The sequence below is a fragment of the Lycium barbarum genome, chromosome 12, assembly GCF_019175385.1.
Source record: "Lycium barbarum isolate Lr01 chromosome 12, ASM1917538v2, whole genome shotgun sequence".
NCBI classification, from domain to species: domain Eukaryota; kingdom Viridiplantae; phylum Streptophyta; class Magnoliopsida; order Solanales; family Solanaceae; genus Lycium; species Lycium barbarum.
The window spans coordinates 37437037-37454363 of record NC_083348.1 but is presented as its reverse complement, the minus strand read 5'-3'; the positions used below and the strand labels follow the sequence as shown (position 1 = coordinate 37454363).

Below are 17327 nucleotides of genomic sequence, written 5' to 3'. Positions count from 1 at the left end.
CGTAGCAGATGGTAATAGGAATGTGCAAGTGCAGGACCCACCAGTGGAAGTGGAGATGGAGAATGTTTTTGCAGGTATGTTGGAAGAGGTGGAATATGCCTCTGCTATTGTTCCACTGAGTACTAATGCTGTAAAATACAAGATTGACTCCACTATCTACCAACTGCTCAAACTTGAGAGATATTTTCAGAAATCTACCCATGATGACCCTTACCAACATTTGAAGAACTTCGTGGTTGTTCCAGATGATGCTATTAAGCTAAGCGTTTTCAAATACTCTTTAGCTGGTGAAGGAAGAGTTTGTTTTGAGAAGCTGCCCCATAACACTATTCATACGTAGGGAAGCTTGTTGCTGTTTTTCTTAAGAAGTGGTTTCTGCCAAGCAAGAAAGCCTAGATTCGTGACAAGATATATGACTTCAAACAGCTTCCGGGGGAACAACTATTTGAAGCTTGGGAGAGATTGAAGGAATACTTGCAGAAGCCTCCTAATCATGGTTTTCCAGAAAATATTTTGATGGAGAAGTTCTATAGAGGGCTAGACCGTTGACACAAGCAGTCGCAAACAATGTAGCTGATGGGTGTTTTATGGGCAAGACCTATGCCTAAATAACTCAGTTGCTTGATAAGCTTACTATTCACAATCAAGCATGGCATTCGGGTGGTACTGACAGTGTAGCCTATGGATCTCCAATGATCCATAACATTGTGAAGGAGAACTAAGAACTCAGCAGACGCTAGCTCAGATAGCAACCAATATTTCTTTGCTGACCAAGAGACTTAATGAAAAGGAAGTGAAGAAGGTTAATCTCTTTAAAGAAGTTTGGGGAATGTACCAAGTTCAAGAGGGTCCATATCAAGAGGGGCCTCCTATGCAGTATGAGGATGCTAACTATGTTAACAACTCTTAAGGGTGTTACTAAAGGCAAAATTATGAAGGAGGCTCTCAAAATTAGAATAAGAGTCAATAGAGACCTCAATAGGGACAATGTAATTACAACAACAACTATCGTAGCTCAACTAGGGAAACTACAACAATAAAAATAACTTTAGAAATAGGAGTTACAATCCCTATATTCCACCAAAGGGCCAGTCGACTTAACAAGGGAGTTCTAAGTTAGAGAGCATGCTTGAAAAGGTGCTATCCAACTAAGACAAAGCAGATAGAACATTGAAGGGGCTGACAGAAATAGTGGGATATCACATGGCTTCCGTTCAGAAGCTCGAGTCGCAGATGCAAGATATTTCCAGAAAACAACACCCTCCACAAAAGGGAGGACTTCCTAGTGACACTATTCTGAATCCGAAGAATGGGGGAGGTGGTGTAGACCGTGTTTATGCTCTCAGTAATCGGAGTGGTAAAATACTCCAAAATGCTGAAAAGAAGGTGATAAATCTCAAGCCAGTTGCTAAAGAAGAAGAGGCACAATCTGATATACCAACAACTGTTAACAAAGTCCAGATATAAGTTCCTATTTTTAAGTAGGTTGATAATGTTCCAGTAAGTTCTAAAAAGCATGAACGTAGCACTGACATTAGCAAGTCAACAGTTAAAGGGACTTTTCATCCTTTAACTCAATTATTGAAAGCCACACCTCCCTTTCCTCAGAGATTGGCAAAGAAGACCGAAGATGCTAAATGTCAGAGGTTCTATGATCAGTTGAAGCAGTTTTCCATGAACATCCCTTTTCTTGATGCCTTTCAAAAGATGCCAAGGTTTGCCAAATATTTGAAGGAGTTGTTGACTAAGAAGAAACATATCAAGCATGACACTGTAAGTCTGACTCATCATGTTAGTTTTATTATATCCACTACCAATGTTCAGAAGAAGGAGGATCTAGGGGCCTTTACTATTTCATATTTTGTTGGTTAGCATCATTTTGCTCGCGATTTATGTGATAACGGGGCTAGCATAAATCTCATGCCTCTTGCTATCTATAGGCCATTGGGTTTGGAAATGCCTAGACCTACCACTGTGCAATTGCAGATGGCTGATAGATCTGTTAAAAAGCCAGTTGGAGTTATGGATGATGTGATTTTTAGGGTTGGTGAATTCTTGTTGCCTGTTGAGTTTGTAATCCTTGATTGTATTGTTGATAGGGATATTCCTATTATCTTGGGAAGACCTTTCCTTTCTATAGGAAAGGCTTTTATGGATTCTGAAAAGAATGAAATCAAATTTTGAGTCAATGATGAGGAAGTTACTTTCTAAGCGAGTGAGAGGATGAAGTTACCGACGATTATTGATTCTATTGATGTGGTGGATGCAGATGTTGAATTTAAAATAGAGGAAAAGTGTTTGGGTGAGGCTCTACCAGCCATTCTTGTGAACTTCGATGCTGATGATATGGAAGGTTATGTGGAGACAGTGAATTCTCTTGTGGGGTTGGGCTCCTATTCTTACCAGCCAAAGAAGCTTGACCTTGATCTTGAAAACAAAAAGGCACCTCCAGCAAAACCATCTATTGAGGAGCTGCTGAAGCTTGAGCTTAAGCATCTTCCTTCACATCCGAGGTATAAATTTCTAGGTGCTGATAATACTTTGCCAGTGATTGTGTCTGCATTGCTGAATGATGAGCAGACAAAGAGGTTTCTAGAAATTTTGCAAGAAGACAGATGTGAAATTGGGTGGACCATTGCAAACATTTGGGGTATTCCTTGTGGTGTTTGTGAGCATACAATTCAGCTTGAAGAGGACAGTACATCGAGTGTTGAACACCAGAGAAGATGGAATCCACCAAAGTAAGAGGTAGTCAAGAAAGAGATTATAAAGTAGTTAGATGCTGGAGTTGTTTATCCTACTGCAGATAGTAAATGGGTGAGCCCGGTCCAATGTGTTTCGAATAAGGGAAGCATCACGGTGGTGCCTAATGCTAAGAATTTACTCCAAGGACAGTGACCAGGTGGCGTGTCTATATGATTATCGAAAGCTAATTCTGCTACGTGTAAGGACCATTTCCCTATGCCTTTTATTGATCAGATGCTTGATCGGCTGGCGAGAAGGTCAGATTATTGCTTTCTTGATAGGTACTATGGCTACAACCAAATTAATATTTCTCTTGAAGATTAGGAGAAGACTACTTTCACATGTCCTTATGGGACGTTTCCTTTCAACAGGATGTCGTTTGGTCTTTGTAATGCTTCGGATACTTTCCAGTAGTGTATGATGTCTATTTGCTCAGATATGGTTGAGGACTACTTGAATGTCTTCATGGATGATTTTTTAGTTGTGGGAGATTCTTTTGATGAGTGTCTTGACCATCTGGGTCGAGTACTGAAGAGATGTGAAGAGACTAATCTTGTGCTTAATTGGGAGAAGTGTCATTTTATGGTGAAGTAAAGGATCGTCCTCGGTCACAAAATCTTTGAGAAAGGGATTGAGGTTTCCAAGTGAAAATTGATGTCATTGGCAAGCTTCCTCCATCTATCACTGTGAAAGGAGTCCGAAGCTTTTTGGGGAATGTCGGTTTCTATCGGCGTTTTATTAAGGACTTCTCCAAAATTACGAATCCTATGTGTAAGCTTCTTAAAAAAAGGCTAAGTTTGATTTTGATGAGAAATGCCTAAAGGCATTTGAAGAATGGAAGAAGCGCCTTACTTCTGCTCCTATTATTGTCTCACCAGATTGGTCACTCCCATTCGAGCTAATGTGTGATACGAGTAGTTTTGCTATTGGTGTTGTGCTTGGTGAAAGACATAATAAGATCATGCACCTAATTTACTATGCTATCAAAATGCTCAATACGGCACAGATGAACTATACTATTTCTACGCAAGAGTTGCTTGCTATAGTCTTTGCGTTCAAAATATTTAGGGCCTATTTGTTGGGGTCCAAGGCAGTGGTATACACCCATAATGCAACATTGAGGTATCTGATGGTGAAGAAAGATGCAAAGCCATGATTTATTATATGGGTTCTTTTGTTGCAACAATTTGACTTCGAGGTGAAAGATCACAAAGTGTCTAAAAACTAGGTAGCATATTATCTCTCACGACTTGAAGAAGCTGGGAGACCGTTAGAGGAACTTGATATAGATGATGCATTCCCAAATGACAGGGTTCTAGTATTGTCTATTGAGATGGCACCATGGTATGCAAATATCGCCAACTTTTGGGTGACAGTTGTTAGTCCAGATGAAATCAAAGCATATCCGAAGAAGAAATTCTTAAGGGACTCTCATCAGTATTAATGGGATAAGTCGTATTTATTTCGAACATCAGCCGACAATATCATTAGACGGTGAATCCCAGATTCAGAAGGGCTGGATATTCTGAAGGCTTTCCATGGCTCTCCTGTTGGGGGTCATCATAGTGGAAACCGGACTACAGCAAAAGTGCTTGAATGTGGGTATTACTGGCCAACGCTTTATCATGATGCTAACTTGATGGTGAAATCCTGTGATGAATGCCAATGACATGGGGCTACTCAAAGAGGCATGAGATGCCTACAAACTATACTCTAAGAGGCATGAGATGCCTACGAACTATGTGATGGAAGTTGAACTCTTTCATGTGTGGGGTATCGACTTCATAGGGCCTTTTGTGAGTTCTGGTGGCATGAAATACATTCTAGTAGCTGTGGATTCTGTCTCGAAGTTGGTAGAAGCAGTGACGTTACCCAATAAAAGGGGAAGAGTGTCATTAACTTTCTCAAGAAGAACATCTTCACCCGATTTGGCACCCCATGAGCTATTATTAGTGATGGCGGTATGCACTTTTGCAACAAGGAGTTTGCAACACTTCTTGAAAAATGTAGTGTTTATCATCAGGTGGCCACTCCTTATCATCTGCAAACTAGTATCCAAGTGGAAGTTTCCAATCGGGAGATACAAAGTATCTTGGCCAAGACGGTCAATGTAAACAAAACCGACTGAGCTAGGAAACTTGATGATGCCCTTTGTGCATACAGAACTGCATTTAAAATGCCCATTGGGACTTCTCCTTATATGCTGGTTTTTGGCAAGGTGTTCCATTAGCCAGTTGAACTCGAACATAAAGCCTTGTGGGCTCTGAAGAAGTTGAACATGGACTGGAAAGAAGCAACCAAGCTTAGGTTGTTTCAGATGAATAAAATGGATGAATTCCGATTCCATGCCTATGAAAGTGAGCGTTTGTACAAGGAGAAGATGAAGTACTACCATTATGTCAAGATTCTCGAGCAGGACTTCAGAAGGGTGATTCTGTTCTACTGTATAATTCCAGGCTGAAGCTTTTTCCGGGCGAGTTGAAATCCAGGTGGTCCGAACCTTTTGAACTGGCGAGTGTTTCACCCAATATCTCAATGGAGCTGAAAAAATTGATGGGTCTCAAACATTCAGAGTAAATGGCCAGAGGGTAAAGCACTACCATCAGTGCATTGATGGGGATAGGATCATTGACAGACACTGTTTGAAGCATATGGGGTCAAATCCTGATCTAGAATAGAATGGTAATATTGTCGTGTTGCGAAATTAAATCAAGCGCTACTTGGGAGACAACCCTGGGTTTTAACTTCTTGTATTTTGCTTTCTATAGTGTTAGTATCTTTTCGATGGCTTGACGTTTTCTTTCGTGTAGGATGAAATTGCACGAAAACCTAAGTGTGAGATGCAATGATACGGGCCGTACAATTTTATACGGACCGTATCTCCTGGTGTGAAAGGTAAGAAAGACTATAAGTGAACACTGTTTTGGTACCATACTTAAATACGGACTGTATAATTTTATACGAGCCACTTTCACGGACTGTATAATTTTATACGAGCCGTGTGTAACGGTTCGCATTTTGGCGGACGAGGTTAGCGCTCGGAAAAGCTACTTCGAAATCGTTGGTGCTCTTTCGGACTTTGTTTTAAAAGAGTCGCCACCTAATTTATAGGAAATTAGGAAAATCAGTTTTGAAGGGTTTATTCATACACCGTGAAAAATCCTTCTTAATCCAAAGTTCTAGGTAAGGTTCTGGTGATCCCCTAGGGAAGATGTTAGGCACCCTAGTATTAACGATCCGTACTATACGGTTGACCTTCAAATTTTAATGTGTGAGTATTTGCATGAACTATTTATTTAGTGTTTATTTTCCGCAAAAAATTGTCATGTTGCATATCATTTTTTTTAAAAGAATTGAATATATTCCCTTTATATATTGGGTATTTAGGTTCGGATTTATGATATCCGGGCATAATTAATTCTTTCTATATATAAGGATAGTAGATTTTGTTTTTCTATAGAAAAAAAGATAGAAAGTTTATTTATTTTTATGATTTGGGTGAATAGGTTTTATTCATGCTTTACTCACACGCAGACCGGATCAATCCGTCTTAAATTTTTGAGAACATCCTTGCCTAATTTTTATTTATTTATTAGGCATAAAGCTAGACTATTTTGATTTCTTTTAAGAAAGGGGCTCTTTATATTTTTTGCACATTTTGCCTTTTAAGAAAATGAATTATATTTACGGCCTACTAACTTGTGCATATGTTCCCATTAAAAATATACTCGTATATGTATCTATTTTTTGTAAGTCTCAGATTTATTTCATAAGGAAGATTTTGACTTTTAAAAATCCACTTTTGTTTTGTAGGCCCAAAATACTTTACTCAATTTATTTAAAACAGTGGGTGTTGGCCCAGAAACTTTTAATCATGGATTCATCATTTGGAGAAAATCAAATGGGTCCTGACCCAAAGAAATGGTTTTGTGTTTTAAAGGAAAAGAACCGCATGGGCTTTGGCCCAAATGTACCTCATTTTAACCATTTAAACTATGGGCTTTAGTCACATTTTTCTTAACCATAGATTTGTATAAAACCAAATGATATTTATAGCCCAAATAGAGACCTACATCATTTGTTTTCAAAATACCAAATTGAATGGGCTCTAGCCTAAACAATATCTTTTGAAACACTCAATTTTTAAGGAAAGGACTCAGGTGAGCTCTGGCCCACAACATCACATTTTTATTGACTCAAAACCAAGAAAAAGAGTCATGCTTCAATAATTTGAAAAGTAGTTTTTTCGTCTAATTTCTCATCCTCTTAATACATTATACTATTTTTACTTTTCCCAAAAAAGCTTCTTCAATTTGTTACTTATTAAGACCAAAGTATTTGTTTTCCATTTTAAGTCTTCCAAAATCAATACGCGTTTTTTTTTTCCAGATTTTCAAAAGAATGTTTAGGTGCTAGAGCCAATCTAAACGGCGTATGCACCGTTTTTCCTAATGTTATATCTCGGAGATTTCGGATTGTTGCCTTGAGAGTAGACTAATGCAAGCTTAAGACGAACATGAGGTTCTTATGAGATTAAGGAGAGTAACTAATAGTTTTAAGAGCATACCATAATATTTTGAAGTTATATGAACCGATGGAACTAGGTTTGTTGAAGGAAGTGAAATGCAAGTCATGTTTGGAAGAGTTTTTGCGATAGTTGATTTAATAGGTATTTAGTGATGTATTGAGGGGATGCTATAGGGCCTCTTATATGGTTAATGAAGTGTTATATAAGTACCAAGAAGGTTCCACAAGGATTGGAAGTCAAACTAATCGCTGAAAATGAGTTTCGGGATTTCCAGTTTGTACGGCCCGTAGAATGCTTCCACAGACGGGTGACTTTTTGGTTGAACTATACGGTCCAATTGTACGGATCGTATAATTTGTACGGCCCTTACGATTGGTCGTATAATCGGGTCGGGTCAGATTTTTCTTTTTATATACATGGACGACCCTTGCTTCTTTTTCAGTTTCCCCACTTTCTCCAAACTCTCCAAAGCTCCAAAACCCTTCTTCCAACATATTCCACTCAAATCCAAGAGAAAACAAAGATCTAATAGCAAGAATTAGAGTGTTCATGTGTTGGAAAGCTCACTAGGGTTAGTAAACTTCAAGATAAACTTGGGTATTTAAGCTAGGGTTTTCACACAAGTGGATAACTAGCTCCAAAGCTCATTCCTATGAGATAAAAGGTTAGTTTTCATTTTTATTACGTGTTATTAAGTATGTTTAGTTGTTGAATAACTTGGATGAGGAAAGGAAGTAGAAAATGAAGCTTAAATATAAATTTTAAGATGTTTTTGAGTAGTAAGCTAACTTGGGTCATGATTCTTAGTATAATATAGATATAATCTTGTTACGGAAGGTAATAATGATGATGAGGAAGCATTGTATGAAAATGTGCAAAGGATTGGTGTGAAGTTGTTAGCATAAGTTAAATATGGGAATGAATATTGAAGACTTAATGGAATGTGATTACTTGATTATGATATTGTGAATGTTGTTATAGATGTTCGGGAGTTGTTTTGCAATATGGTAGATGCCGACGAAATAGGGGAAATGCTGCCCAATTTTCGTTAACTTATGAATTACTCTAGTTTGAATTTAAGAGTGTCTTTAAGGCTTAACCATGGTATGAATCCTTCTAAATGTAGATTTTCCAAGCTTTGACGGTGAACCTTAAGTAGTTAAGAAGACAAAGAGGTATGTCAGGCTAACCCTTCTTTCATTAAGGCATGATCCCATAATGTCTTCCAAATGACTTCATCCCTTGAATTGCTAAAGCTCATGATTCATGGTATTCTCACGATGCCATTACCTTCATTATATGATAGTTGATCCTCTAAGGAAAGATATAGTGAAAAGAATGATGACGGTGATGTTGATGATACTTATGGACTCTTATTATACAAGTATAATTATGTATGGATATTATGTAACCCCGAGCTTATATGGCCGAGTACGATACCTATCGCGCGCGCACCACTGCAGTTGGGTACGGATGACACTGAGCCTTGGTAAGGCCAGGTATGTATAACACCGACCCTTGTCAGGGCCGGGTATGTGAGACACCGAACCTCTATGGTCGGGTATGGTACCACTATATAAGTAAGCATTAGAAATGGAAAGTTCTTATTAGAAAAGGGTAAGGAAACATGATGATTGTCGCTAGAGGTACAAATGGTTCTATCATCTCATGATTTCTCTATCTTATGTTATTTCTTATGCTTCTATTATGATGTTGATTATGCTTTACATACTCAGTACATTATTCGTACTGACATCTTTTTGTTTGTAGATGTTGCGTCATGCCTACAGGTGGACAGGGAGATAGACTTAATCCATAGATTACTTGTTCAGAGACTACATAGAGGAGCTCTATTTGATTCGGAGCTGCAGTTGTTAGTATTGTTCTTTTGTGTATATACATATGGGCATAGCGGGGTCCTGTCCCATCTATATGATATAACATACTCCCATTAGAGGCTCGTAGATAGTTCTGTATAGCTAGATGTCTTTTAGACTTGTCGGCTCATATTTTGTATATTATTTTTGCTAGCCTCGTCGGCTTGTATATATGGATATAGGCATTGTTGTGGATGTTGACATAGAAGTGTGATTGCCCAATGAGATTCGTTCATTATTGTATAGAAATCATGAGTAGGCCATGTGGCTCACCTAGATATGAATGTGATTGTACGATGAGAGGTGCCCGGTGGGTTAGCACCGGGTGCCCGTCATGGCCCTCCGGTTGGGTCGTGACAAAAGTGGTATCAGAGCAGTTCCGTCCTAGGGTGTGTCTATAAGCCGTGTCTAGTAGAGTCTTGTTTATGGGTGTGTTGCACCCCACACTTATAAATAGGAGGCTGCGGCATTTTAGGAATGTATGACCTTCTTTCTTCATAGATAGTGCGATAGAGGAGGGTGAATCCCAGAATGAGGTTCCAACTAAGCCCTCCCACTCATTGCTCACTTCAGAAGAGCATAAGGAAGCCTCAGCCCCGGCTCCTCCACCAGATGCTTCAGGCCAAGATGTGAAAGAGGTCATTCATTTGCTCACTCAGTTAGTTGCCGCTCAGGCCCAGCGGCAAGGTACGGGCCAAGGTGATAGGGTTATTAGTGCAAGAGCCCGTGACTTTGTTTGCTTTAACCTTCTGAAATTATTCGGGTCAAAGCCGGATGAGGACCCTCAGAACTTTATTGATGCGATGTTGAGGACACTTCGGTTAATGCATGCTTCAGACATTGAATCGGTAGAGTTAGCATCCTATAGATTGTGGGATGTCGCGGTTCATTGGTATACAGTTTGGATGGCTTCAAGGGGAGTTAATGCAGCTCCCTCGGTATGGTAAAAATTTATGGATGCCTTCCTCCGACATTACTTGCCTCTAGAGATTCGGCGGGCTAGAGCCGATAAGTTCTTGAATCTTAGGCAAGGGAGTATGAGTGCTTTGGAGTATAGCCTCCGTTTTAATCCTTTGGCTAGGTATGCTCCGGCCATGGTAGCTGATATGGGTGATCAAGTGCACCGATTTGTGAGTGGCTTAGGGCCACACTTGATGGATAAGTGCTTGACCGCATCTCTTCAAGACAACAGCAAAGAAGTGAGCGTGGCAGAGGGTATAGCAAGAGGGCTAGATCTTCGGGTCCGACTAGTGAGTTTAGAGGAGGGCAAAGACAGTAGTTTTCTAGCCATTCAGGCTATTCTATGACTAGTAGTCCTCCACGGTTTACAGGCCAGAGATTTGATAGATCTACTCACTCCGGGCTGAGTCAGAGTTTTAGCGCTTCAGGTTCTTATTTCAGAGGCGACTCGGGTCAGGCAAGGCCACCCATGCCATGATGTTCTCAGTGCGGAAAGTTACATTGAGGCCAATGTCGATTAGTCTTAGATGTTTGCTATGCTTGTGGACAACCAGGCCATATCATGCGAGACTGCCCCTCGATTAGTGGTAGGGGTAGGGTCCAACCCGTAGGGTCAGCAGCTGGGCCTTCATCATCTATAAGCCCTCCAGGGTAAGGTTCACAGACCCCAGTCAGCCATGGTAGAGGTAGAGGAGGAGCTCCTAGTCCTAGTGGTCCTCAGCACCGTATTAATGCATTGGCTGGGCGACAAGATCTTGAGTCTTCCCCTGATGTCGTCACAGGTATATTATCGGTATTTTCTCATGATGTATATGCTTTGGTAGATCCGGGCTCCACATTGTCATATTTTTCTCCTTATATTGCTGGTCAATCTGGGTTGACACCGGAGTCAGTTAAACCTTTTGAAGTATCTACACCCATTGGTGAATCGGTAATAGCTAGCCGAGTATATAGAAATTGTATAATTGTGATTTGTAATCATCACACTATGGCTGATTTACATGAGTTGAAAATGGTGGACTTTGACATTATTATGGGCATTGATTGGTTGGCTTCTTGCTATGCCAATGTTTATTGTAGAACAGACATGGTTCGCTTCCAGTTTCCGGGAGAACCAGTTTTGAAATGGAAGGGAAATACAACATCTCCGAGAGGTAGGTTTATTTCCTATCTCAAGGCAAGGAAAAATATTGCTAAAGGTTGTATTTGCCATTTAGTCCGGGTTCAAGATGTAGAAGCCGAATCGCCGACTCTTCAGTCTGCCCCAGTAGTGAATGAGTTCCCAGATGTATTCCCGGATGAACTTCTAGGCCTTCCTCCAGAGAGGGAGATTGTTTTTGCTATTGATGTGCTACCAGACACTAAACCCATATCTATTCCTCCCTATAGAATGGCTCATGCAGAGTTGAGAGAGTTGAAGGAGCAATTGAAGGACTTGCTTGAGAAGGGCTTCATCAAGCCTAGTTCCTCCCCGTGGGGAGCGCCCATGTTGTTTGTGAGAAAGAAAGACGGCTCCTTACGGATGTGTATTGATTATCGGCAACTGAATAAGGTGACGATCAAGAATAAGTATCCTCTCCCAAGGATTGATGATCTATTTGATCAATTGCAGGGTGCCAAGTGGTCTTCAAAAATAGATTTGAGATCTGAGTACCATCAAGTGAGAGTTAGGGAGAAAGATGTTCCTAAGACGGCCTTCAGAACAAGATATGGTCATTTTGAATTCCGAGTAATGTCATTTAGGCTATCTAATGCACCGACAGTATTCATGGATTTGCTGAACAATGTGCTCAGGCCGTTCCTAAATTTATTTGTGATCGTGTTTATTGACGATATCCTGGTATATTCTCGGTATGAGGCATAACATACGGATCATTTACGTAATGTCCTTAGAGTTCTCTAAACTCGAGAGCTATTTGCAAATTTTTCAAAGTGTGAGTTGTTACACCTCGAAAAAATTTCATGTCGTCATATGATAGATAGACTAACGCAGGGTGAGACGGATACAATATTTCTATAAGTAAGAAAGGTTACTTAACGATTCTAATTAAGATTTCAAAGACGTTGGAAGTAAGAGGAGAAAGTTCCTTAAGAAAGGGGCAAAGTATATGTTGCGTTTTGGAAAAGTTCCGTAAAGTACCGAGCTAATGATGACTTAATAAAGTCTTAAAGAAGAGTTATAACACTCCTTATATTGCTAATGAAGTATTAAACAAGTGTTAAGAAGGGTCCATAAGGATTGGAGATCAAACGAAACGACGAAAATAATTTTGGAAAGGTGGAGTTATACGACCACTTATACGGTCCGTATAAGGGTTTGTATAACCCAACAGGAAGGATGTTTTCTATGATGGTGAACCATGGACACTTATACGGACCATATAATGTTATACGGACCGTATAAGTGGTCTGTATAAGTCCCGACGGGCTTAGTATTTCCAAGTATTTAAATGTGTTCCCGCTTCATTATTTTCATTCTCCTCACTTTTCCACTTTTCTCCAAGTCTCTAAAACATTCCATACATTTCATTTTCAAGAATACAAGGGAGATCAAAGGTTCATATCATAAATTCAAGTGAATCAAGTGCAAGGAAGCTTTTTGGGGTTGCTACAGTCAAGAAATCCCTTGGAAGTTGAAGCTAGGGTTTTCTTCAAGTGGAGTATTGCTATCCAAAACCCATTCCTACTCAATAAAAGGTAAGTTTTATGATCAATTCATGTTATATAGGGTATTGAGAGGTTAAAATACTTGGATTACGGAGGGAAATAGAAAATGGGTTACAAACATGAGAATAGTGACATTGTTGAGTAGTAGCTTAATATGAATCATGATTCTTGATATGTTGTGATTATAATTATGTTACTAATGATATTAAGAACATGGGAGAAACATTATATGAGAATGAATGTAATGTTGTATTATGGCCATGGTTATGGATGATTTGGAATGGAAATTGGGAGACTTGAATAATGTAGGGTGAATGAAGATTGTTGATTATGATATCATGAATGTTATTATTGACGTTTGGGAGTTGATACATGATATGGAGAAAGTTGTATAAACAAAGGAGTTGCTGTCCAATTTTCTCTAGCTTTAGTTCAAGCGTGTTTATGTTATCGATTATCTAATATTGGTACAAACTCTCTTGGAGATAGAAACGTGAATATTGGAGGAGAACATTCAAGCGATAGAGTAGCTAAATGAAAAGGTATGTAAGGTTAGTCCCTTCTTTTCTAAGGCATGAATCTTATGACATAACTTTCCCTATCCTCCATGACTTTCTTACATTCCGGAAATTATGAGTCTATGTTCATGAAGAGCCTATATGAGATAGAAACAAGAGATACGTTATGAGTATGATAATGACAATGTTTAGCCTATGTTTAAAGATCCCAAAGTTCATGATATGATATTGCTATAAAGCTAATGATCCTCATATGACCCCTTTGATATGGCTTATTGTTGTTACACTCACCTTATCATGTTAGTTCCTTCAAGGTGAGGCAGAATACTTATGAATACTCCATAATGGGATCGCAGGTTCACGACCTCACGTCACCCCGATAGATTTACAGCTTGTCTTGAGTTTCTATAAATGATTCATGATAATTATATGATGATAATATTACACTGCGCCTATATGACCGGGCAGACACCACTAAGGCAGGCAGCGTATACACCATGTCCAGATGGCATGGGCAGACACCACTAGTGGGCGGCATGAGATGGTTACCCCGAACACGGGAGGCCTGGACGCGGGCTAATGATGATCACACCGTACCTATATGGTCGGGCAGCTTATATATATATATGCATACATGATGATGATGTTTATGAAGTAAGTTAGCATGCATTATTTCAGTCTTAAGTGACAATCAGTTACAGGTTGTTCCTCACTTGATGTCTCCTTGTTTCAATGATATGTTATTATTGTTTATGCCTTACATACTCAGTACAATGTTTGTGCCAACGTCCTTTCTCTTTGGACGCTGTGTTCATGCCCACAGGTACACAGGGAGGTGGCCCAGATTCATAGGAGCTGACCAACAGATTTATAAGAGCACTCCATTATTCCGGATGTTCTATTTGATTTATTGTTTTGGGTATATATTTTGGCCACGACGGGATCCTGTCCCATCCTTATGTCTAGTACTTTAGTAGAGGCTCGTAGACACGTATGTGTGGGAAATATGGTCTCATGATTTTCCTCATTGTATATATATATATATATATATATATATATATATATATATATATATATATATATATATATATATATATTATTTGATGGCCTGAGGGCTTATGTATATATATGTAGATATGCTTGAAAGTGAAAATAGTTTTCCCTATGACTAGAAGTGTGAGAGTAATAGATGAATGCAGGATAAGTACGATGACTAGCAGGATGAGTGGTGCTCGGTAATCAGCTTCGGGTACCTGTCATGGGCCCCTAGTCGGGTCGTGAGAAAAGTGGTATCAGAGCAGTTCCGTCCTAGGGTGTGTCTACGAGTCGTGTCCAGCAGTGTCTCATTTATGGGTGTGAAGCGTGCCACAGTTATAAACAAGAAGTGTTCAATAATACCACTATTTTCATAGTTGAACTTCATACTCTACTCTCTTCCATAATCCAAGTCTTTCAACTACTCAATATTCTTTGTAACATGAATTAAATGTGAAACTCGCCTTTGATCACATAGGAATGGTCTTTAGATGAAAATACTCCACTTGGAGAAAAGCTCAACTTCAATTCCAAAGGAATTTCTAGCTTCCATTAACCTTAATGAGCACCCATACACTTGATTTCCCTTGATTATTGGTGTTTGATGTTTGATTTTTCCTTGGATATGTGTTGATATGGTTTGGAGAAGGTTCTAGAGGTTTCGAGAGAGTTAGAGAAGGTGGAAAATGAGAGAAATGAATTTGGGGTCCTCTTTTTATAAAATTAAAAGGCTGCCCAACGAGGATTATACGGACCCTTATATGGTCCGTATAAGTGACCGTATAATACCTCCAGTGAAAGGCCCCTCTCTAGACAGGTTATACGGTCCCTTATACAGACCGTATAAGTGGCCGTATAACTCATATTTTCTGAAGTTGATCCCTTGTTTTGCTTGACTTCCAATCCTTGAGGAACCTTCTTGACACTTGTATAACACTTCATTAACAATCCAAGAAACCTTATAACTCATCCTCATGACCTTACTAATAATCGTTAGCTCGATAATTACAAAACCTTTCCCAAACACAACTTATACTTCACTTTCCTTTTACCAACTTAGTCTCACCAATTCATATAACTCCAAATTATTATCGCATACACTTTAAAGCTACCAAATATCCTTCTTATGATCATAAGAGCTCCATGTTCACCTTATGCTTACATTAGTCTACTCACAGTACGACAACCCAAATTTCTGAGGTGTAACATATACAAACAACTGATTTTTAGATTTGGGTTCTAAAACCCGAAAATACAACTTTATTTTCACGAAGGGCATCTTAGTGTGGGCTTGACCCAAATATACATTTTTTTTTCTTGTTCTTTTTTAAAGCTAAACCGAGCCCTGGTCCAAAAGTTTCTTTGTTTAATTTTTTGGGGACTTGGCCCAGAAATCACCTATTTTTATTCTTCCGAAAAAAAGGATCTCTATTTTTATTACTGGGTTTGGCCCAAATTACTTGGCTCGATTTTGGTTTTTAGTCCAAAACTATAAATTGCATTCCTTGATTTAAAACTTAATCTGGTTTCAAGGGAAATAACACTTGGATCCTTAAAATCCCTTATCTTTCACAAATGATTTTTGTAAATTATCCATTTGATTTTAAGAAAATCGTTACATTAAGCTCGGTTTTCTTTTAGGGACTTAAGGTCAACTAAACGGCGTAGGCACCATTGTCCTAAGACTACTAGTTCATAATCATAAAGATTCCAATAATGTATGAGTTTCACAAATATTATAAATACAAGTAAATTCAACAAATAAAAGAGAATAACATAAAGAAAGAAGGGGAGGCTAGGGGCGTTGCGCGTTTTCATAATATTAGCTTCCTTTCTTTACTTGGACTCGATAATACTTGAAAAGAATCCTCGGCCCAATAAGATGGCTGGACCTTGGCCTGAATGGCCATGTAGTGAAAGGAGAAAGGAAACAAAGGCCCCGATTAGTTTATATTTTACTGTACTTATCACACACACACACACACACACACACACACACACACACATATATATATATATATATATATATATATATATATATATATATCTGTGTGTGTGTGTGTGTGTGTGTGTGTCTGTATATATCAAATTCATTCATAAATCATGTAGTTAGTATATGCGCATCTATGCTTCTAGACTTTATTGGTGAGGATTTAGGTAGTAAGATGGGAAAGTCGTCACCATCCGTATTCCTGATGCTGCACAAGATCCAAGAGGTTTCATGAACCTCCGGCATGGCAGGACACTAGGTGAAGGTTTAAGACCAGGCCCCAAAACTGCTTTAATATCCCAACCATACAGCCATAGATGACACAGATTTGAATATCCATACATGGGCTTAAAATGGATAGAAATAGTCTAATGCACACTGTTATAGTATGGCCAGAAGTTAACAGAAACAAACAAAGAATGGTGTGGGCAAAGATGAATTGACATAAGCAAATGTATTATGTAAGTAAATAAAAACTGACAACTAAGTATGACTTGGACAAGGATAAAGTAGCATACATAGGTACAATGCAATCAAAACAAGATTGAACCAAGTAGGCGTAGCATAGATAGGTTCATAGGTAGAGTACAACGAAAGCAGAATTGAACCGAGTAGACATAGTGTAACCAAAACAAACCAAAGGCACATAGACATAGAATGATCAAAAGTAGACCGTAGGTGTTACACCTCTTGTTTTCATAGCAATGAAGACCTTGGACTACGGGTGGTTTATGCCATTAGTATGGAGATCCCTACCCGAGCTTTTAAGATATTAAGTTCCTTGCCCTATATGTACCAAAGTATAAGTATATGTACCTTACGATACGACAGGATTAGGAGCTAAACGCATCGAATCGACGTAGGCCGAAGCGACTCCGGAAAGTCTGCAGAAATCAGTCACCATCGATGGTCCGTAAACTAGTCAACGGGCCATCAACATATCAACGAGCTGTCGTGGTGCACCGTCCCTGTTCTGCCGCCTCTGAAGTTTCAGGTGGCAAGTCAAC

At 39.1% G+C, this 17327-nt stretch overlaps 1 protein-coding gene and 1 non-coding gene across 2 annotated transcripts; one reads left to right on the top strand and one right to left on the bottom strand.

The window, feature by feature from the left end:
- Positions 1 to 394: 394 nt before the first annotated feature.
- LOC132625328 (small nucleolar RNA R71) lies at positions 395 to 500 on the bottom strand. Its single transcript, XR_009576766.1, has one exon. It is a non-coding gene; the product is annotated as a small nucleolar RNA R71 (small nucleolar RNA).
- Positions 501 to 1203: 703 nt separating this feature from the next.
- On the top strand, positions 1204 to 2184 carry LOC132624207 (uncharacterized). Its single transcript, XM_060339021.1, has 3 exons — positions 1204 to 1386; positions 1486 to 1773; positions 1873 to 2184. Exons 1-3 carry the CDS (start codon positions 1204 to 1206, stop codon positions 2182 to 2184), a joined length of 783 nt encoding a protein of 260 aa, XP_060195004.1.
- The last annotated feature ends 15143 nt before the right edge of the window (positions 2185 to 17327 follow it).

Coding starts and splice junctions, on each gene's coding strand:
- LOC132624207 (XM_060339021.1), top strand. CDS start 1,204: ATGGCTTCCGTTCAGAAGCTCGAGTCGCAGATGCAAGATATTTCCAGA. Junction 1,387..1,485: donor TCCAAAATGCTGAAAAGAAG/GTGATAAATCTC, acceptor ATTTTTAAGTAG/GTTGATAATGTTCCAGTAAG. Junction 1,774..1,872: donor AACATATCAAGCATGACACT/GTAAGTCTGACT, acceptor TTTGTTGGTTAG/CATCATTTTGCTCGCGATTT.